The sequence below is a fragment of the Anabrus simplex genome, chromosome 8 (genome assembly GCF_040414725.1).
Source record: "Anabrus simplex isolate iqAnaSimp1 chromosome 8, ASM4041472v1, whole genome shotgun sequence".
NCBI classification, from domain to species: domain Eukaryota; kingdom Metazoa; phylum Arthropoda; class Insecta; order Orthoptera; family Tettigoniidae; genus Anabrus; species Anabrus simplex.
In genome coordinates, this window is record NC_090272.1 from 24374321 (window position 1) to 24398569 (window position 24249).

Consider the following 24249-nt stretch of genomic DNA (forward strand, 5'->3'; position numbering starts at 1 on the left):
GAATATATATTTCATTTTCAGAAGCGAGAAGATCGTACTGTACATACAGTAAGTGCAGGCCAGGCCGAGATGGTATGGTGAAACATGGACAGACTATTGTCTCCGCTGAGATTAACAAACACAATGAACGGCAGAATTAGAATTCTCAGAAATGGTGACGAAGGGGAAAGAGAAAGGCACGAGTTGTTGACAAGTTGCGGAAAGTTTTCATAGCCCCGAGCAGAATAGGTAGTGGCGACAGCGCAGACAGCTGGGTGCAAATTTCTGAGAAATGACGTAGGGGTATCTCCATGTACTAGCGGGAGTTGAACGCAGGGTTGGCACTGGAAGAAAAAAATATGAGCCTTCCCGGTCACGTGGTTTAGGTGGACCAATGGAAAAATTCACTTGACCAAAGCAAGGCGACAACTTCGTATTGTAAGAAGCACTAGGGAGGCTAACTCCGCGGATTAAACTGATAGAAGGGAGTGAGTTATCAATTCAGAATAAGGTGGAATTTAGGAGCCTTACTATATTATAAAAGTTATAAAAAGTTAATAATTGCGGGAGATTGCATGGTGTAATTCTGAGAATTCATGGACGCTATTCGTTGATTGGCTGGAGGCAAAGGACGCCACAAAAGAGCGCGAAATCCCAGGCCGGGATACGGCAGCTAAATTCGCAAATATATCCATTACCAGCGAACGATAATAGTTGAGAATTGGTATAGAGCATTTGAGAACATAATTACATCATTGGATATCATATTTAAGCCACGGGCCAAACCGCAAATTGTCGTATGAAGATATCGGGACTGCGCGTCCCAAGATGACCTCCTCTGAACTCGGAAGAGAGGGGATACAAGTATAAATATGAGGTCGTGGATAAGGACTAACAACTACTTTTGACAAAGCGGTCGGAGCGGATACCACGCCTGGGGTGCGTGACAACTTCTGATAATTTGTTCGAGCCGTGTTTACGCCAGGGATGCGTGTGTGTACTTACTCGTGGAGTAGGGTTCGAAGTATTATTTTGTTACATAGTACAGTGATTCATGACGTGATGTAGCTCATATTACAGTCTTGAGCAGTATACTAGTATGAAGTGTTTCAAATAGACAGGACTCAGTAAAGCATAACTTACGGAGTGTGAGATTCTACCAACAGATTAGGAAGTGCGTTACGTGAGAACGGTCACGAGTGTTTATGTCACCTAGTAAACAGTCGATTCTAAACTGATACCTGGTCAGCTACACGAACGTGAGACGGGAAATTCAAGTGCGCGCACGGGCCGTTGTAAAGTGGATCCCGAGGTATCCCATGTTCCTAGTGTCCGGGAAAGGAATGAAGAATGTATATCTGCATTAAGTGGGCTAGATACAAGGCCGAGAGTGTAAAATTTGTGAGTAGAATTTAGGGTGGAAATTATTCCAAAGTGCAACAGTTATTTTATTTGTTTTTATTCAAAATGTGTAAAGTTGAAAAGGGTCAAGGATGAATTCTTCGAGGTGGCATGAATACCAGTGGAATGCAGTGCTAAAAACCGGAGGGGCTAGGCTCCATGTCCGGTTTTAGCAGACTACAATGGCAGAGATGAGTAACCTTTTCAAATATTTGTAGATTGCTATCGTTAGGGGGGAGGAAATCATATTATTTTATCATGGTAACTTGATTGTGAAACGAGCCGTTTCCGGCTCGTATAAATTCAAAGATAGATAGACAAAGGGACAAATTAATATGTACATGATTAGATCGAGCACTCATCATAATTTTGATTATTAAATAGAGTATAGTAGGGTTGAGTTGTTCATTCAAGTGCTTGAGTTGTTTGATATGATATGGAGCACGTTTCACGTAAAGATAATGTTAATATTCATTTAGAAGTGCTTCCAAAGTGTTTTTCCAGTATCGGAACTTTTATAGATATTAAGGCATGTGGTTAAGATAATCCAGAGGTAGGGTTGCCAAGTGATTTAAATTATTGTGGGACGGAATGAAGTCCATTGATTTGTTTGTAAATATCGCGAAGTTCGCCAGTGGACAAAATAATAATAATCGGTAGAAGTGTCGGAGTAATAAATTAATATTGGGTAATGTGTAAAGGCGTGTTTAATAATAATCTTTGAGAATAAAGGCACGGGCCTAGTTGGATAGAATATGGCAAATCAAAGTAATTTAAATGTGGAGATAATATGTGGCATGAGTATTTAATTTGGGTAGTGAATCCGATTTTAACACTAATTGTTGATTTAACGTTTTTTTGGACTCCATAATAATCATAAATAAATTTTGGTAGAAACGAGATAGGCATTTTGATAATATGGTCACGCTATGTTTGAGGCCCAGAGTGATTTGAGCCAAAAGTTGAGATTTGGAGTTTGTGGGACAGAAATCCGGCCCGAAATGTAAGTGAATTGTACTGATGTTGATGAAGAAATAGATGGATCTTAAGGCCCACATAGAGGTTGTATTTATATACCGGTGTATTGAGTGGCAGAATAGAGTCCACACACAGAGGGTTAATTTTTTGCTAGGGGCTTTACGTCGCGCCGACACAGATAGGTCTTATGGCAACGATGGGATAGGAAAGGCTTAGGAGTTGGAAGGAAGCGGCCGTGGCCTTAATTAAGGTACAGCCCCAGCATTTGCCTGGTGTGAAAATGGGAAACCACGGAAAACCATTTTCAGGGCTGCCGATAGTGGGATTCGAACCTACTATCTCCCGGATGCAAGCTCACAGCCGCGCGCCTCTACGCGCACGGCCAACTCGCCCGGTGAGGGTTAATTAGTGAAAATGTTTTGAAGAGTTCCGATGGATAAATGGACTTCAAAATGTAAAAGGAAGGAATAATTTAACACTTGCAGAGATTGGAGGTATTTGCCCAGCTGCGAGGTGTTATGGGATTTGAGAATTGTCTTAGGAGCATATGGTCTCCATGAATTAACGACAGTACGAATATAAGGTTGCGGGTTCGAAAACTATTATGTCCCGACCGATGTGAATTCGGATCTTGGTTATTTCTGTTTGGGAGAGAACGTATGTGACTAAATTATAAAGATGGGGCATAAACATAAAAATTCTCGAAAGAATAATAATATTAATAATAATAATAATAATCCAAGTAAATCATATCTGGATTGATTAGTGCCAAAATAAATCGGAATTGTAAAAGGGGTTATGCGTTGAACATATTAAGAGTGGACTACCGTGTAACAAGCGAAATTAATTTTTTTAAATTAATAATAATAATAATAATAATAATAATAATAATAATAATAATAATAATATAATAATAATAATAATAATAATAATAATAATAATAATTATAAATATTTGAAGAAGAAGAATTTTTTAATTTATGAAAACAATAATGATGGTGGGAATTGAATTGAAAATATTGAAAGTTTCAAACCACTTTAATAATGATAATATTTTTTAAAAAAGCTAGTTTTTTTTGAGGAAGAAGAATTTACTTTTTTATATTTTGGACATAATAATGATGTTGGGAGTCGAAATGAAAAATTTGAGATTTTTAACTAATAATAATAATAATAATAATAATGAGAATATTTGAAGAAGGAGAAGAAGAATAAAAAAGGAAGCTACTTTTTATTTTTATTTTTTTGATGAGAATAATAAGAGCGAGAAGTTGAAGTGTTATAGCGAGGATGATTACGGGTTACGATAATCACGATTTCCACTATTAATAATAATGTTGATAATAATAATAATAATAATAATAATAATATTTTTTAATATTTTTATTTTATTTTATTATTTTGAATGCTGATGATGAATGATACTAGGGAAGTCAGCTGGCGAATTAACGTAATAATGTCAAGTGTTGTGAATAATAAGTTAAGTTAATAGTTGTAAAATGAAGGCAAATCCCTACATCTGGGCCATTAGGTTAGAGTCGCTTTGTCGTTTCCTTCAACTAACGATTAGCATATCTTGGTTAGGAACCCGGGGAGAGTTTGTAGTTTCCCGGGTTGGTCTCATCTCAATCAAAGTGGAGGCGATAACATAGTCCATGTGATCGCGCCCACTTAGCCAACAGGTAAATGGTCCATGACCAAATATGGTCATGGTGTTAACGAAGGTAAATCTGATACCTTCAGATATCAACGGTTCCACCACCCAAATGGAAGGGTGGTCAAAAGTGATAAATATTATGTAATCATTTTTCAGGAATAATTTCCCAAATTACCGGCAAATCAAGGGTCAACAGATTTTGATTGTGTGTATAAAAAGGATTTGTTTACTTAAATAAAATGCTCCTTTAGCATTTGCAAGGAAACAGTTCCAGGTTCTTGTTCTTGTAGAATAGTAAACCCTTGGTGACCGATTAAATATCCGTCCCCATTCCTAGGACGGAGCCTTCATAATTTCCCTTTGATCTGAATATGTATATATAATTTGTATGTTTGATGATGAGCCCTAAAGTTAAAGATTAGAGTGTCCCGTTCAACCCTGTAGTACTGACTGGATGGCGCCCTTACATTTAGTTGGAGATCTTACATTTCAAAATATTTTTTATTGTGTATTAGTTGCGATAGATTCGGACCGTAACACTCCCTGAGATAAATGCTGGTTGGGACTCAAGTTTTGAGCGGGTACAATACGGAAATAAAACCAAACCAAACCCCATGCCACTACAGCCGTTGAAGGGCCTTTGCCTACCAAGCGACCGCTGCTTAGCCCGAAGGCCTGCAGATTACGAGGTGTCGTGTGGTCAGCACGACGAATCTTCTCGGCCGTTATTCTTGGCTTTCTAGACCGGGGCCGCTATCTCACCGTCTGATAGCTCCTCAATTCTAATCACGTAGGCTGAGTGGGCCTCGAGCCAGCCCTCAGGTCCAGGTAAAAATCCCTGACCTGGCTGGAATCGAACCCGGGCCTCCGGGTAAGAGGCAGGCACCCCTACACCACGGGGCCGGCGTATATACGGAAATGGATAAATAAATTACGTCTAGAAAGAAAGTGTTACTAAGATATTAACTTCAAAGTTGCTAAAGCAATTCTGGATAAATGAATTAAGAATTATTTAACAGGTTATTATTTAAAGACTGAAATTGGACATATAATCAAGATGTGAAATGGACTGCTGTGAAAGGGCTTGATGTTTTATTTATGCATTACGTTTTTAGCTTTAGAATTCCTGCCTGAACGTTCACGGCTAGATTGTTCTTTTTTCTCATTTAAAAGCATTGTATCACCATATTAAAACACTTGTCAACAAAAATATCGGCACATTCCTTACACACATGATTCAATGAATTTACATTTAAGAGCTGGACAATTTTCCTTTTAACTTGAAGCCTACTAACAGAAAGAAAATCTATAAATTTAGCCTCAAAAACATTCAAACTTTCCCTATAAGCAATACTTGCCATAATGCCATTACATTAGGGTAAATCAAATTTGCATCATCATATTGTTTCAACAAAATATGTACATTTCTTAAATCACCTATATTTTCTTCAGAGCTTGACAACGCATTACGGCATTCCAAATGGGGTAGCTTGGAACACAACCAGCCACACTCATATGCATATGTATTTTCCTGAATTAAATCAAACCCACAGATCACACCTACAACAACACATCGGTATTGAAGATTAACTGCTACATTATACAATAAAATATGCGTATTATATTTTAAGCCAGTTAAAATATGGGTCGAGCAGGTTAGAGGATTATGAAGCAGTATAAACATCTCTTTGTCACTGGAAGAATATATTATATGCAAACAAAATATTACTTACATTTTCTTGTCACGAGGGAAACGGAAGAAAGACTCTTCTCTACTTCATAGTTACTGCAGCCAAACAGAGCACATACCTTTCCCCTCATGTTGAGAGGAGATGTCAAGAAATGACACACCCTACTATTTAATTATGTCACCTCAATGAAAACGCATATACAGGATGTTAGGTGTATACGTGCAGATATTAAGCTAGTCGGCTAAGAAAAATACATCTCATAATATATGCTATGTACTTTTTACCTTGTCCTATTAGTTTGCCCATAACTGAGCCAAATATTTCAGGACCTAATGTGTTTTGAACGGCCGTAGCAGGATACGCCGGTGATGTCATTCTGTCCAGTAGCCGAGCGGAAGTACAGTAGCCGAGTATAGGGCTTGTTGAACCTGTTTCTTATCGCAGGCCAACACATGTTGTTGTGCACTTCCCCTAAAGGCTTGGCAAGTAGAAGAGGATGACTCACGTGCCAGGTCACTTGCTGTACTCGAAAACCGGTGTAGGGTACTCTGTGTGAAAAGTACACAGAATCCTTACAGTGACGTCGAAGATCCGTACAAGCACATACGTGCGAATCAAGTGTTGTGTATTTGTGTACGATTTTTAAGACGTCAATGGCATTACTCAGTGATCCAAGCTGACAAAATGAAAGAAAATGGTTAATAAGTGAATGAAATATGGGCGCAACATTTCTGTGCTGTTATTGCGACAGTCTACGATGAATTTCTGACAATAGACAATGCGGGTTGTCTATGGTTATTCATAAACTTTTTAGGTCATTGAAAGGACGGTGGACACTGAAAGAAAAGGCTATAAGTATTCAGTGAAATTGTTATTAATGAGACAAATTTCAAAAACCGTAGTTGCATCCATCGTGAACATTGCTCGAAGGAAAAAGACCTACTGTGGAATTGCCGCCGGGCATTTCTAATAGAAGGCTTATTCTTCTTTTTCCTAATCTGTTTACCCTCCAGGGTTGGTTTTTCATGGGACTCAGCAAGGGATCCCACCTCTACCGCCTCAAGGGTAGTGTCCTGGAGCGTGAGACATTGGATCGGGGATACAACTGGGGAGAATGACCAGTACCTCACCCAGGCGGCCTCACCTGCTATGCTGAACAGGGGCCTTGCGGGGGTATGGGAAGATTGGAAAGGATAGACAAGGAAGAGGGAAGGAAGCGGCCGTGGCCTTAAGTTAGGTACCATCCCGGCATTTGCCTGGAGAAGGGGGAACTACGGGAAACAACTTTCAGGATGGCTGAGTTGGGAATCGGACCACCTCTACTCATTTGACCTCCCGAGGCTAAGTGGACCCCGTTCCAGCCCTCGTACCACTTTTCAAATTTCTTGTCAGAGCTGGAAATCGAACCCGAGCTTCGGGGGTGGCAGCTAATCACACTAACCACTGCACCACAGAGGCGGACGGAAGGCTTATTACTGAACAGTAAGTACCGATAGGTAAAATGATGACTGTAATGGACCCGTTTAATTAGAACTTCCGTAAAAGTAATATTACTACTACTACTACTGCTGCTACTACTACTACTACTACTAATAATAATAATAATAATAATAATAATAATAATAATAATATCTTTGCGTTCCACTAACTAATTTGCACGGTTTTCGGAGACGCTGAAATGCCAGAATTTTTTTATCGCAGTATTTTTTAATGCAAATAAATCTACAGACACGAGATTGACGTATTTGAGCACCTTCAAATACCACCGGACTGAGCCAAGACCAAGCCTCCTAAGTTGGGTTCAGAAGGCCAGCACTTTACGCAGTGCTGCACCAATCATCTTGCCGGGCTGAGTGGCTCAGACGGTTGAGGCACTGGCCTTCTGAGTCCAGTCTTGACAAGGTGCTCAAATACGTCAGCCTTGTGTCAGTAGATTTACTGGTACGTGAAGAACTCCTATGGTACTAAATTCCTGCAAATCCGTGTCTCCGAAAACCGTGAAAAGTAGTTAGTGGGACGTAAAGCCAATGACATTATTATCATCATCTTACCTGCACAGTTCATAGGGGTATCTTACCTGGAGTTCCTCATAGGTACGTTATTAGAGCTTTCAGAGGACGCTCCGTTTCGACTACGCCGAAACATGTGGTTTTTACACGATGGTCCACCACCTGATATAAGCCGCTTACTGCGTGATCATTTGGATCAGTCCTTTGGTCTATGGCGAATAGGACGACATGGACCCATCAATTGGCCCGCCAGATCTCCAATGGATATTACGGAAGACTGGTTTCGGAGAAGTGATTTTCTTTTGTTAGTTGCTTTACGTCGCACCAACACAGAGAGGTCTTATGGCGACAATCGGACAAGAAAGGCCTAGGAATGGTAAGAAAGTGGTCGTGGCCTTAATTAAGGTTCAACCCCCGCAATGCCTGGTGTGAACTTGGGAAACCACGGAAAACCATCTTCAGGGCTGCCGACATTGGGGTTCGAAGCCCCAATCTCCCGGATGTGAGCTCACAGCTGTGCGCTCCTAACCGTATGGCCAACTCGCCGGGTACGGAGAAGTGAAGCCTGCAGAGTAGTCCAGGGAGGTCACTTGAACAATTGCTACGTGTTTCACATTGGTATGTCAGATGTTACATCATTTCTGCAGCGTATTGAGTTGGGAGTTCAGTTCTCATTCGATGTAGTATTTTGAGTCTCGATAGTTCGATATTCTCATAAATCCGAACAGAAAAATTGAAGTACCGGTAACAAAAATTATAAATCTAGAGTTTCAGTTCGCGATTGCCTTGTACGTGGCGCAAGCTGAACACAACACACGGAAGACGTGCTTGTTAAGACGCTAGATATTGACCTTGAACACAGCATGGCAGTTCTTCATTCTACACTGTACTGGTTTGGGTACATTGCGTGTGTGTATCTGTTGATGTGCATGTTTGATGTTTATACACAAAACCTGTTTGTCACACTTTGTCCTCTAGTGCTAACCACAATACGAATATACACCTGACTCATCGCAAAGAGACCTGGTTCTGGTCTTACGCATACTATCCTGTAGTAAACTACTGCGAGCGATGTAGGCACGGGTGAAGTACATTTCATCTTGTTTCCTCCTACACCACGCATATTTTACTATTTTCTTCCCTGCCTTTCAGCTCCTAATGACTTGTTAATAATAATACCGGTAATGTTATTTGCTTTACGTCCCACTAACTACTCTTACTGTTTCTGGAGGCGCTGAGGTGCTGTAATTTAGTCTCGCAGGAGTTCTTTTTACGCGCCAGTAAATCTACCGACACGAGGCTGACTTATTTGAGCATCTTCGAATACCATCGGACTGAGCCAAGATCGAGCCTGCCAAGTTGGGGTCAGAAGGCCAGCGCCTCAACCGTCTGAGCCACTCTGCCCGGCAGCAAAAAATATTATTATTATTATTATTATTATTATTATTATTATTATTATTATTATTATTATTATCGGGCGAGTTGGCCGTGCGGTTAGAGACGCATGGCTGAGAGCTTGCATCCCGGAGATAATGGGTTCGAATCCCACTCTCGGCAGCCCAGAAGATGGTTTTCCGTGGTTTCCCATTTTCACACCAGGCAAATGCTAGGGCTGTACCTTAATTAAGGCCACGGCCGCCTCCTTCCAACTCCTAGGCCTTTGATATCCCATCGTCCTATAAGACCTATCTGTATCGGTGCGTCGCACCGACACAGATAGGTTTTATGGCGACAGATATAACTAAGGACTAGGATCGGGAAGGAAGCAACCGTGCTCTTAATTAAGGTACAGCCCTAGCATTTGCCTGGTGTGAACATGAAAAACCACGGAAAATCATCTTTAAAGCTGCCGACAGAGGGATTCGAAGCCAGTACATCCCGAATATTGGATACTGTTCGAACTTTGGCGACTGCTACTATCAAGCTCGGTGATGATTTAAGAGTGGATTTCTGCCGCTGGTTAATTGATTAAGCACTCAATCCGGAATTTCTGTCAAGTGTATTAGTGACACATGAGGCAATTTTTATAGAAGGAGTGTTTAATATTTAGTATACCAAGGCAAGCTCTAGCACCGGCTCTCAATTAATATCTGGATGGATGCAGTGGGAAGTCTGTCTCTTTGACCAATCGTCTTTTTATTAGCGTTATTTTGCTTTACGTCCCACATACTATTTATACCGTTTTCTGAGACGCTGAGGTGACGAAATTTCATATCGCAGGAGTTCATTTACGTGCCAGTATTTCTACGACACGAGACTGACGTATGTGTGCCCCATCAAATATCATCAGACTGAGCCAAGATTGAACCTGCCAAGTTGGAGGTCGGAAGATAAGGACCTCAACGGTCTCAGACACTCAGACCGGTACCAATCACCTTACTTGCATAAATTTGATCGGTGTAGCTTTCCTTAGGGTGACGATGGGACGGGAAAGGAAGCGATCGTGGCATTCATGACGTTACAGCCCCAGCATTTGCCTGGTGTGAACATGGAAAACCACGGTAAACCACCTTTAGGGCTGCCGACAGAGGGGTTGGAACCCACTATATCCCACTCATGAGCTGTGGAATATCCCCATTCAATAGGACAAGGCAGTTTCCAGCACCGGTTCTAATTAATATCAGGATAGGTGTAGTTGGAGGTCGGTTACATCTTTTTATTAATGTTATCTTGCTCCTGTACAGTAGATACAGTACGTTACTGGAGCTTTCAGAGGAGGTGTCGCTTCGACTACGCCGAACCACGTGGATTTTACACGATGGTGCAAACATTTCCTCAACGGTAGACAGGACGATGTGGAACTATCAATTGGCCAGCCCTTATTCCAGTGGATTGTTATGCCTGGGGGGACATGAGAAATAAAGTATACCGAACTGAGGTAACCACTTCGGATGACCTCCGTGAACGTATGTTTAAGCACCAGAGGATATTCTGAACCACAGTGGTGTCTTGGCTCGAATGACAAGTTGCTTTACGTCGCACCGACACAGATAGGTATTATAGCGATGACGGGGCAGGTAAGGGTTAGGAGTGGGAGGGAAGCAACCATGGCCTTAATTAAGGTACAGCCCCAGCATTTGCCTCGTGTGAAAATGGGAAACCACGGAAAACCATCTTCAGGGCTACCGACAGTGGGGTACGAACCCACTATCTCCCGAATACTGGATACTGGTAGCACTTGAGCGACTGCAGCTATCGAGCTCGGTGTACCAGTAAATATACCGACACGAGGCTGACGTATTTGAGCACCTTCAAATACCACTGCACGGGGCCAGGTTCGAACATGCGAAGTTGGAGTCAAAAGGCTGGCACCTCAACCGTTTTAGCCACTCAACCAGGCAGGAAGCACGAAATGTAGGTACGTTTAATTTACTTAGTTGTATAATATGTCCATTTTTCGTTTGAAACAAAACGTTCGATGTGCTTCGATAATTCAATTCTGATTCTACTCATATGGATATCCTATGCCATGCATTTGTTCGTTGGCGCAAGGAACTGTCTTCCTTCTTCTACCTTTACGCAATGCACAACGGGGATCGTACCGCATTTCACGTCCCGACGTGCGTATCCCAACCAATAATTATATCACACGCTCGTACAGGTCGCGCACCGGCACAGGTTTTCAGGTCATTTCCATACTCACTAGACCACAGGGCTGACGACCACAGATATCCCTATCCCCTAAAGGACGTAACAGCAAATGAACCAGTATTAACGCTGAGAATTCAATACATCTCCAGGGTCGGAAACCGATAACTAGTGTTGTCTGAAACCCCTAAGACGGAAACTAAATACTAACAACAACAAACCAGTCTGGCGATAATGTAACGTAACATGTTGTAGACTGGTAGCCTTCAGCTGTTACCGTAGGTCAGTTGCTCGTAAACATAAAACCAGTTTGGCAAGTATATTACGTAACATCTCGTGGCATGGAATAGGGAGCGCTCAGCTGTCACAGTAGTACATTTGCTCTTAAACATACACAGAACAGAAACCAGTTTGGCAGGGATGGCGCGTGACTTGCCTGTTATCAAAGGAAAGCGATTCATTCACAAGAACAAGGCATACTACCTATTCTAAAAACATCATACCCCTTTGCTCTCGAAAATAACTTCCGAGGATTACTAAAAGTTTGATATATAGTGGTTCGTCACATCTTTCTCTATTGCTACAATAAATATCTGCACGTATACACCTAACACCCTGTATAACTCCAAAAACTTCACACACAAATACACGTGCTCTTATGACAGAATCAGTAGTTCTCAGGTCAATCCGCTAGAGAGAGCTCTAATAGCTGTTCCTCGATATCTCGCCGAGTGTCGCGTATTGTCTCTACTGTATTTGATGAAAACGTTAATATCGCCGAGCCGAAAAGAAAAGTGATTTACTGTTATTTGAGATATGCTTTATTAGATGGCATTACAAACATCAACCCTTGACTCATAGGCTGTCGTGGTGGTGGTGGTGGTGATTTCGTTTAAGGAGGAGTTATAACCTGTCCAACAACGTTCACTTGAAACTGTTTTACCTACTTTTCTTTTCGAGCACTGCACCGAGCGAGTTGGCTGTGCGGTTAGGGGCGCGGAGCTGCGAGCTTGCGTTCTGGAGATAGTAAGTTCGAACCCCACTGTCAGCAGCCCTGAAGATGGTTTTCCGAGGTTTCCCACTTCACACCAGCCAAATGCTGGGACTGTACCTTAATTAAGGCCACGGACACTTCCTTCACACTCAGCCCCTTCCTATCCCGTCGTCGCCATAAAAACCAATCTGTGTCAGTGCGACATAAAGCCAATTGAAAAAAAAAAAGCCCTCTGCATAGTGAAGTGGTGGTGAATATTGTTTTAAGGGGAAATAGAACTAGGCAACCGTCCTCTATATAATACTAATCAGACGGTAAAATATGGAAGGGACCCGATATTCCGAAAGAAAGACAAGGGCTACGAACGGCGTGAAAAAGAAAGACCCTCTAGGCCTCGACTGCTCTAATACCGTCGGGGTCGGAAAAGAACAAGAGTTGACCAAGGGAGGTTGGACAGGATAGATGAAAGTGAGGAGGCTGGCAAAAGTAAGTAGAAACAATGCTTAGGACCCCGTGGTCGCCAACCCACACTCCAAAGTTCAGAGCCCCCGAGGCCCCTTTTAGACGGGCAGGGTATACCGTGACTGTTATTTTACCGGCCCCACTCACAGGGGGATCTCCAAAGTGATAGGAACAGCTTCATATAACATTCTACCTCCGTCCACAATGATTCAGACGTAAGTGAACGACATTACTTTATGATTCAACACAGTTCGCCTATTTCTCGTCCAGCTTACACAAACTAGGCCTAACGATTTCCGTCAAAGTACCGACCAGTGATGGAAAGTTGCTCCTGATGTTCACTCCCTGCCAGCCGTGCCAGACACTTCGTACAACTACTTTATGGAGCACGAGCACAGTGTTGTTCTTCTTCTACCGCTTTTCTCACATCTGCGTCGTACATGTGGATTTGGACCGGTTTTACGGCCGAATAACCTTCCTGGAGGGATAATATCGCTACTACCAGTTTCTGTAGTTGTTGGTAGTGTGGTGTGTTGTCTGAATTTGAAGAGGAGAGTGTTGGGACAAACACGAACAACCAGGACCGAGTGTGTTGGCCAGGCAAATGCTGGGGCTGTACCTTAATTAAGGCCACTCCTAGCCGTTTCCTATCCCATCGTCGCCATAAGACCTGTCTGTGCCGGTGCGACGTAAAATGAATTGTAAAAAATCTTACTCCCCGAGCCAGAAAAATAAATCAGAATTGACTAAAATCTCCGACCCGGCCGGAAATAGAACCCGGAACCTCCTGAACCGAAGGCCTCAATGCTGATCGTTCTGCAAAGGAACCTGAGCAAACCAATTATATTATTTTTATTGAAAATAGATATGAATTAATGAGGCATTTCCAGGAATCCTATAAAGTTAAAACTTGGTGCCAAAGAACTCCTTGTAGCTCGCTCCCTCTACTTGTGCCAGCCTCTTTGCATTCATCTTCCCCTTTTTCCACTCTTGTTCTCTTCCCACCTCGATGATATCAGGTTTGCGAGGTCTAGCAGGTTCCTTCATTTTCATGCTCGTTGTGGTTCTCCCCTTTCATTTGCCAATTCCGTAATGCATCAGAACTCTTCCATTTCTTTCTCTGATTAATAATAATAATACATGAATGTTATTTTTTCTTTTCTATTTCTTTTACGTTGCACTGACTTAAAGAATGAAAATGGTGTGAACCACGGAGAATGAGAATTATTTCGAGGGCTGCTGACATCTCCCAAATGCAAGCTAACAGCTACACACTAGCTCACCCAGTTTATTGATTTTACATCCAACAGAATACTTTGATGGTTTTTGGAGACATAGACATTTTGTCTCTGTTTTATTTGCCAGTAAATCTAACAATACAAGGTTGCATATTTGAGTGCCTTCAAATATTACCAGACTGACCCAAGATAGAACCCACCAAGTCCTCCTTAAAGGAGGATTAGGAAACTACAGTATACTGTAGCAAGCCATCGTTTCAACGTCAGGCGAATGACCACTATTTCTCACCATGACCATGATTTAAAACAGGTTTAGATGGGTATTATTTGTACAAATAATCTGTTTAAAGGTATGTATGCATGCAAGAGTAGTGTAAATTTACATAATAACATGCCTTCTTACCTAATTGATTGTGTCACCTTCATATTTGCTCTTGAAAATGACAGCTTAATATTGACCTTAGTAGGTATGACTGAGCTATGTTATGTGCATCTGATGTTCTGGACAATTTTACTGATACAAGAGCAGATCTGTAATAATTTTTTCTTTGTCTGTGCAGTGGTGTGGCCTGCGAGATGGACGCAGACTTGGGCGAGTTTGGAGTGTACGACCTACGGATCCACGACGGTGGGGGTGGAGGATCTTCGAAGACAATCTGCGAGCTGGACACAGCACTGGAGCCCGTCAACATTTACTTCCGTAAGAGAGCCTCCCTGTATCCTAGTGTTGTCACGTCCTCTTAACTGAATAAGAGCAGAAGTTAGCCTTCGTAAAATGTCGATAGTAATTTAATAGAAATTTTGTTTGGGCTGCCTTCTGAGTAGAAAAAGTCTCAGAGATATATGTGCGGATCAACAACTAGAATCTAAAGTGGATCTGGAATCTCGGAAAGCTTCCCTGTTGAAGTAGGCATGTAACAAGAATCAGCACTCGGCCCATTGCTGTTCAATGTATGTATGTATGTATGTATGTATGTATGTATGTATGTATGTATGTATGTATGTATGTATGTATGTATGTATGTATGTCAAACCCTTATTGCGCTTCTCTGTGGCATCGCGTATGAAGAGAAATGATTTTATGACCTGATGTCAGTTAAAGAGATGAAATGAATCATACGTATAGTAGTAGGAAGGGAGAGGGTGAAACCCAGTGCTGGCACATAGCCTACTCCTATTGATTAACATCATCATCGGACGGATGAATCACGATCAACAACGTCATATGCACTCACTGTGGAGAGGTTTGGAATTGAATCCAGGCTTTTGGCACGCAATCTAGTGATTAGAAATTGTATACCACCATCTCTTCTACCATGCCCAGTAACTTTCTAGTGGTGATTTTTTTTTCCAACCAGCAGAACTCTAACTGGCTAAACATGGTGTCAGATGATATTGACTTAACTCCTTATCGATCATGGTCATCAGACAGATTAGCCCACTGCTGTTCAATACTTCCATCAATTACTCGACAGAAAAATTGATATCAGTCTTCCCTTGTACAATCCTATACGTGGATGACATTGTCTTAATCAGTAAGAGTCAAGATGAGGTCAAGACAGGACAGTCTTGGAGATATGTTAAACAGTACTAGAATTGAACATGTTGAGATCAGTGGTGTAATTTTGAAAATCCTGAACAAGTTGGACCACAGTACCAATGTATTTTTTCCTTGGATGGCAAACCACTAATGACGGCAGAGAAATTCAAGTATCTAGGATCCGTTATCACTACTGATGCCACATCAGATGTTGACATTAAATATCACAAAATTAGTGTCATTTGGGTGCAATGGCATATTCTAAGTGGAGTCATTATGTTACAGACACATGCTGGTGAAATCGAAGGTCAAGGCATCTAAATCTGACCTACGTCCTGCTCTTCTGTATGGCTCTGAATGTTGGATCAGGAAACCAAAGCATGGTTAACTTGCACGTAACAGAGATGCGAATACTGCGGTGTTCTACTGGCATCAAATTGAAGGACGGGCTCTGAAATTAACATCTAAGGCTCATGGAATTGTTTGTATCTTTCATAAAGTCAGACATGTGAAGGAGAAAATGAAACAATAAATTCTACTAGTTTCCTAGCCATAACAAACACATTAAGGGAGAGAGGAGGAGAAAGAAGAATTGTAGCTGTAACTATCATATCACTTCCCGAAATATATGTGATCTAAGCTGTGACTCTGCTGCTGCCAAGTGTGAATCAGCACTTCACAGCTCATGGTTACAATTGGTCTCTTGTAGTTCAATATACACTGACTGACAGAGCAAATGCAACACCAAGAAGGAGTGGTCAGAACTTTATGCCAATTGCAGGGTAGACTGACGTCACTGAGGTATGCTCATGATGTGAAATGCGCCGCTGTGCTGCGCACGTAGCGAACGATAAATGGGACACGGCGTTGGCGAATGGCCCACTTCGTACCGTGATTTCTCAGCCGACAGTCATTGTAGAACGTGTTGTCGTGTGCCACAGGACACGTGTATAGCCAAGAATGCCAGGCCGCCGTCAACGGAGGCATTTCCAGCAGACAGACGACTTTACGAGGGGTATGGTGATCGGGCTGAGAAGGGCAGGTTGGTCGCTTCGTCAAATCGCAGCCGATACCCATAGGGATGTGTCCACGGTGCAGCGCCTGTGGCGAAGATGGTTGGCGCAGGAACATGTGGCACGTGCGAGGGGTCCAGGCGCAGCCCGAGTGACGTCAGCACGCGAGGATCGGCGCATCCGCCGCCAAGCGGTGGCAGCCCCGCACGCCACGTCAACCGCCATTCTTCAGCATGTGCAAGACACCCTGGCTGTTCCAATATCGACCAGAACAATTTCCCGTCGATTGGTTGAAGGAGGCCTGCACTCCCGACGTCCGCTCAGAAGACTACCATTGACTCCACAGCATAGACGTGCACGCCTGGCATTGTGCCGGGCTAGAGCGACTTGGATGAGGGAATGGCGGAACGTCGTGTTCTCCGATGAGTCACGCTTCTGTTCTGTCAGTGATAGTCACCGCAGACGAGTGTGGCGTCGGCGTGGAGAAAGGTCAAATCCGGCAGTAACTGTGGAGTGCCCTACCGCTAGACAACGCGGCATCATGGTTTGGGGCGCTATTGCGTATGATTCCACGTCACCTCTAGTGCGTATTCAAGGCACGTTAAATGCCCACCGCTACGTGCAGCATGTGCTGCGGCCGGTGGCACTCCCGTACCTTCAGGGGCTGCCCAATGCTCTGTTTCAGCAGGATAATGCCCGCCCACACACTGCTCGCATCTCCCAACAGGCTCTACGAGGTGTACAGATGCTTCCGTGGCCAGCGTACTCTCCGGATCTCTCACCAATCGAACACGTGTGGGATCTCATTGGACGCCGTTTGCAAACTCTGCCCCAGCCTCGTACGGACGACCAACTGTGGCAAATGGTTGACAGAGAATGGAGAACCATCCCTCAGGACACCATCCGCACTCTTATTGACTCTGTACCTCGACGTGTTTCTGCGTGCATCGCCGCTCGCGGTGGTCCTACATCCTACTGAGTCGATGCCGTGCGCATTGTGTAACCTGCATATCGGTTTGAAATAAACATCAATTATTCGTCCGTGCCATCTCTGTTTTTTCCCCAACTTTCATCCCTTTCGAACCACTCCTTCTTGGTGTTGCATTTGCTCTGTCAGTCAGTGTAAATAGAATTTGTCTCATTACTGCAGTAAAGTGTGCCTATTGTTAGTCTACTGATAGAACAGGGTGGGATCCGTGGGATCTTCTCATATCACAGTTATGGCAACGAAATATTTGATGGAAGATATGAGAAGATGGATCTAAACATATAGAATGCCTTGTCATAAATACTGCCAAATAAGCAGAACATTGAACAGATTTTTGTGGTCATTCTTGGGTGGAGACTGAACAAAATGGTAAGAACATACAAAATCAAAAAGAAATTACAAGCAAAAACAAATACCAAAGGAAATGGAACAACATCAAAAGAATGTCACTTGATTACCTGTTCCACTTAAACCATAGACAAGCTCAGTCAATTCTTCATGTAACTCTGAATGTCACACCCTTACCTCACATTCCCACGATCTTGGAGTAACTATTGGCCAGACACTCTCCTTCAACAAGCACATAACTAACTCTGCTTGCAGAATTAGCTTGAGGAACGGTATCCTTCAGAAACTGGAACCACTGTACCTGGGGAGCTTCTACATCCACTTTACACATCAGAATTGGGGCTGAGTATTGTTTGCCATTCTGAGTTGAACAATAAATACATAGTCCTTAATCAGTGAAGCCTGCTCTGTTGTTATGGCTTCCAATTTTAAATTATCCAGGGATAAGGAGGAGGTCAAGTCAGGATCATCCTGCTACAATGTGTGTCTTGTACTACCTGTGACTGTCTGACCGAGGGTTAAGCGGCCATTACCAAACTTGACACCCAAAGGCAGGGCCAATGGCTGCAGGCGAAGGGGTCCTCTCTTTGGAGACCAGGTGAAGCCTTTGTGTAGGAAATGCCATAGAAATTTAGAGAAAAGGAGAACACGGTCAATGGTTTAGATGGCAGAAGAGAACCCCAGTCCCAACGGCTCTGTTATTGTTATTTTGTCTCGGTGTTTCCAAATTCGTACGTTCCTCGTCGCCTGATGTTTCATTCCAGGCTTGTGTCTATGTCTTACACCTGTCATATGTTACACAAACACGTTTTCTGAACCACTTAGTCTGATTGTGATGGTTCAGTCAGATTCCGCTTCGAACTCTAGCATTGTGCCACGTTCTGGGGGCCATCTGGTGGCGAATGAACGTACCATTTCCACTTCTATTATAACGTCCAAATTCGAAGTGTCATTGTTTAAGAAGCCTTTCTCGTGGACAGTCGAGATTTCTTCTGAGGACACAGAGCACAGTTCTCTGCAAAACGTTAAGAATTTCACCTTATTTTCTTGACATGCCATAAGCCCAAAAGCCTATACACTATCATGTCTATAAGTACGGGCTATGAAAGCAAAAGGCAACAAAAAAACCTTCTGTTCTGTAGAAAGCACTCAGTCATTTGGGTGAGTTTATAGTCCTTAGTTATACTGTGCACGTTACGAAGCAGTATATGGTGATTAACTGTATCGTAGGCTGATGTCAAGTCAACAAATACTACTCCAGTGACTTTGTTGTTTTCATTGCCGTCTTCGATATATTGTGTGAGGTGCAGTACTTGGGAAGTACAACTTCTCCCTGGTCGAAAGCTGGCTTGTTCTGGTATGAGTAGTGGGTCTATCACTTCAGATAGTCTGTCCAGAATAATTCTTTCTCAGATTTTGTATAATTGGCACAACAAAGAGATTGGTCGGTAGTTCTTCGGATCACTTGCGTTCTTGCCAGGTTTAAGTATTGCTATAACTCTTGCTTTTCTCCACAGTTTAGGGATTTTGCAATATTTGATGCAGTTGTTGCTTACTGACAGGATCAAATCTTTTGAGTTGCTCAATACAAATGTCATCAAGACATTACCATTTTTGCATTTATTCAGCATTCTGTGTAGATCTTTCATAGCAAACCGGTTAGAGAGAATGCAGTTTTCCTGATTAATCAGCTTTTCTTCTTTTTGTTTTGATCCTCTCCCAGCTCTCCACGCTCTCCACGAGCTGACTAGCTATTTGATTTGCAGAAATGTTACTATGTACTAAGGTCTTAGTTGTGTCATTACCGAGGTGTCTAAGTAACCTCCATGCATTGTGATAGTTTCTTCCCATATCCAGCTCTTCCATTAATTTAATCCAATGGTTATGTTTGGATTCTGAAATGGAGGAAATAACACGCTGTCTGCTGTGTATAGTTTCGCCACTGAAAGGATCTTTCTTTGAAAAAGTCTTGATATTCCTTCAGCAAAGTGGATGTCTCAGAGGTAAGGCCTTGAATGTAACTGGTCCTACATCATCTAGGAATAGCTTTTCTGGAGCAATACTCGACAACTTCCAAGAACTCTTCATATGCCTCTGGAACGGGATCAATTGTTGTAACCTTCTCATCAAGCATTGTGGTGAATTTTTGCCAGTCTGTCTGCCTTCTTGAAATTGTACCTTCACCTGAAGTGCACGGTGTGTGGGCGGATTGCTGGTACCAACTGACACATAATTGGGCAGTGTTGTATGTGAAGAATTGGTGTACAAATTGACTTTATGCTTTTATTAGCTAATTCCTCCCTCACAAAAATAAGATCAGGGTTGTGTCCACGTTGCCATCTACCACTATTAAAAGATGGAGGAAGTTTATTATCATGGATCAAGGATAGTCGATGCAGTTCTGCCCACTCTAGTACGGCATCTCCATTTGAATCATCTTGAGAATAGCCCTAAACAGTGCTTTGACTATTAAAATCACCAACAATAACAGATGGTTTCTGACTGCTGAAATTAGCAGGAGGATTAAATGAGAATACCTCACTGGGAGGCTTGTAAAAAGAGGAAATTACAAGGTTACTAACTTCTACAGTAATTATTTCAACGTTATTTTGTTCTGTGATGGAAATCGTAAGAATCTTAAGATCTGGTTTGGCAAAGATGGCGCTACCATACTGGCCGTAAGGTCTTTCGGCCACTAATTTCATTCCTCGGATCTTAGGGTGCCATTGATGAATGTTCTTATGTGTTTCCTGAACACATAATAAATCACATTTGTGGGTATAACAAAGGTTGTGTATAGCTCTTCTTTACATATTGATAATCCTTCTATGTTTACAGAAATAATTGTAATGATTGGCTCTGATACAAGCCTTTCCCGATTGTTGGAAAACATCTTACTCATCTTAAATGAATTGTATTGTTTCTGGAATACTGACATTCAGTTAGGTAACGGAAATTCAATTCCGACTACTTATGCAGGGGCACAATGAGCAGGAATCAGCTTCACCCCCACATTCATAGATCTAACAAAGGCATATGTTAATGTTCCCAGGGAGAAAGTTTGGGAAACCATGCTCAAAAAGAGACTGGGTACCACACAAACTGTAGAAGTGGTGCAAGCAATGTACAATAGTTGTGTCAGAAGCGTACAGACTCTTGTTGGAAAGACGGAATGGTTTATAAATGAAACTGGACTAAGACAGAAGAATGTGCTGTCACTTCTTTTGTTTCTAATGGTTATGGATGAAATTTTGATGGAGGCAAAGGAAGCATATGAGAATTTATTACTATTTGCAGACAATATAGTAGTCTGGGGAATGAACAGAAAAGAAGTAAGAGAACAACTTTGATGCACTGAATGAGAAAATTGGAAAGTATATGTAAATCCATGTAGAGAAAAGCAAGACCATCATGATATCAAGAGGAGAAAGACGAGGGAAAGGCAATGTGAAAATTTGTGGTGGCTGGACTTGGAGATTAGCAAGAGGGTGCAGTAGAGCAATGCATTCTTGGCTGAAAGCTTGTTTTTTGTTAAATACTTGTTAATATATGAATGTGGCTTTAATGTAGAAATAATAATTATATTTTAATAAATGATAATGAGCCTTCTCTGAGCATTTAGTTCAGATGGTGGAATATTCCTTTGAAGACTTTCCAAAGTTGATTGTCAAGGGACTAGGTCCCAAGTTACAAGTCTGGATGTGATCCAGTGTGATTTATGAGTTGGTGATAGATGAAGTTCTGAGAAAATTATAACTAAGTTATTGAGCCTTAGAGGTTGCCTCAAGATGTTCCTTATCTATCATTTTACGGTATTGAGCCAACCCTGCTCCTTTCCTCAGGCTTCTGACTGGCAACAGCAACTACTGTGCTACTCGATTCACCCAGTAGGTGCTGCAGAAATGGCAAGACGAAGTACGGGGAGGTTCGCAAGGCTTGGACAGTTCCTGCCAAGAAATCGACAACCCAAAGGGTTGGTTAAAGTGATCCAATGTTATCTCAAGAGAAGAAGAAAAAGAAGATAATGAGCCATCAATTTATTACTGTCTACCCTCAAATGGGAATATAATGTGCAGAATTGGCCATGATTATATTGCTCACTGTTAATTGGGTGTGAACTTTCTTGAATGTCCTTTCTTTGTAGTACCAAAACAGACTGGATGATGTCGGACTTGACAAGTGCATGTAAAGCAGCATTCGTGTGAACAGACAACCAAGGTCCATTGAAAAGGATGCGTGGTATATGCACGAATATTCAATGCTCATGTAGCCCAGGAAGTTTGCTGAGGAGAATGCTTCAGTATGTTGTGCTAAGGCAAGATGCATGGTGAAATGAACAACTTGGCCTTAGCTTTCTCTTTGTAATATGTAATACCATCTTGGATGCATGTGGTATCAAACTAATCGTCCTGTGCAGTTTGCATTTGTTTCTGTTGGTTTTCTTTAGAAATGATATTAAGACTAAATTAAGAAATTCTTGTGGCCATGTATCCTCCATATAGATTGACTACTCCTACATTAGTCTGTACAGTTTTTCACAAAATGTATCACCAGCGTATTTTAGGGCTTCTATTGATAGATTCTCAATGCCTGGAGCTTTCTCACTGAGCAATGTTTTCAGTGCCTCATTAAATTGGTGGCAAAACCACATCATCCCTCCACCACAGGAACCTAGAGGGCAGCAGCTGGACCTCGCCACACTAGGCAATTAGGCATAGATATCAAGGATAATACCATGAGAGTTGTAATGAGAGTTGTTACTTGTAACACTAGGCAATGCCGGTGAAAGCACGTAGACTGCCCGTCTTCTTTATGATTTCCATGGCAGCATAATTATAACAAGATGGCTGACACTTAGGATAAAGATAGTAAACAAATTCATCGAGTGCCTTACTGCGTAATGTTATCTATGGATGGTATTGTAGGATAAACAATGTTAAGTTCCGTGCAGAATAAAAATGCAGTTCTATTTAATGTTTTGTTTGCTGCAGCTATCAGGTCAAGTGTAGTGATCCCCACTGTCACTGGTAGAAGATCATTTGTGTTTTTTGTTGGGATAGTTACATGAATATTTTAATTCTTCTTTCTATAAGTCTGTGATGTACCTTTCTCAGCTGCTTGACATCTTTTTCATTAATGAGAGAATTATGTTATTTTAAACTTAAAATAAGTAGTTGGAATTTCACTTTTCCTTAGGTTAATCTGAAAGTAGAAAAGTAAGAAATGTTTTAAAATTCAAAATATAATCTATGTAAAAAGTAAATTAAAACTTTAAATGTATTTGTAATTAAAAGTTTAAGATTAGTTTTCCTTAACATTTCAAGTAAGCTGAAAGGTTCTGATCTTATGACACGTGTCTGATTATCGTAACATTTTGTTTTCAGCCCTCCTCCTGTGTGTACTGGGACTCCTGGTGCTGTGGGTGATCTGCTCCGGGATTGCAGCTGCGGTGAGGCGCTGGGGCAATCACAAGCACACCACCATCTCTCCCATAGGTCATGAGATGAGGTCACCTGAAGATAAAGCTGCCGGCCAGCCTGCTGCCAAGAAGAGAGTTAAATCCCTCGATACTTTTAGAGGGTATGCTTTTTAGTAACCTGCTGAGTGATAAGTCAAACAGAGTAATCCTCCGAACAACGTTCTCCTGATTTCTTAATAAGTGTAACCATTTCACTCTAGGAATCACTTCTCAAGAGTTCATCAATTCCATGGGAGAGTTCTCCCTGATCATCTTCTGGATGTCCTCAGGAGTTGGGGTTGCAATGTTGATCAGATACGTGACCTATGACACATTTTTTGTTGGGTTTTCTCAGTCTGTAATTTTATGTTCCAGTACACTTCTCACTCCTGATTATGAATATTATTATTATTATTATTATTATTATTATTATTATTATTATTATTATTATTATTGTTGTTGTTGTTGTTGTTGTTGTTGTTGATGTTGTTGTTGTTGTTGTTGTTGTTGTTGTTGTTGTTGTTGTTGTTGTTGTTGTTGTTACAAAATTATGAACATATCTATAGTGTTTAGCTATGTAACATCATTAATGGTAAACACTGTGGCATTTAAAGGTAAGATGAATCATGAAAGGAAATTAACAGATATGAAAACAGAATATTACTTGGGAAGTCAGTTATGACCAAAATAATGAAGTGCATACATTTTTATATGTTCATATGATAGGGATGATGGCATGGTAGAACTATTCTACCACCTACTAATTTCTGATTTTTCTGGAAAATTTGCAGTCGAAGGAAAATTCCATACATGGTAAAAAATGTAGAAAGTAATTTACTAAATAAATATTAGGCCTACTTATAGCTCAATAGATAGAGCACTAATTGCATTAAGAATAATTTGGAC

At 41.6% G+C, this 24249-nt stretch overlaps 1 protein-coding gene across 2 annotated transcripts in view; it reads left to right on the plus strand.

The window, feature by feature from the left end:
- Positions 1–24249, plus strand: part of Hgsnat (Heparan-alpha-glucosaminide N-acetyltransferase) — a 643222-nt gene that overhangs the window by 502481 nt on the left and 116492 nt on the right. For both annotated transcript variants that reach the window (XM_068228844.1, XM_067153049.2), the window contains exons 4-5: positions 14557–14696; positions 23270–23465. In XM_068228844.1, coding sequence (XP_068084945.1) covers positions 14557–14696; positions 23270–23465 — 336 coding nt within the window. The remainder of the gene's footprint in view (positions 1–14556; positions 14697–23269; positions 23466–24249) is intronic.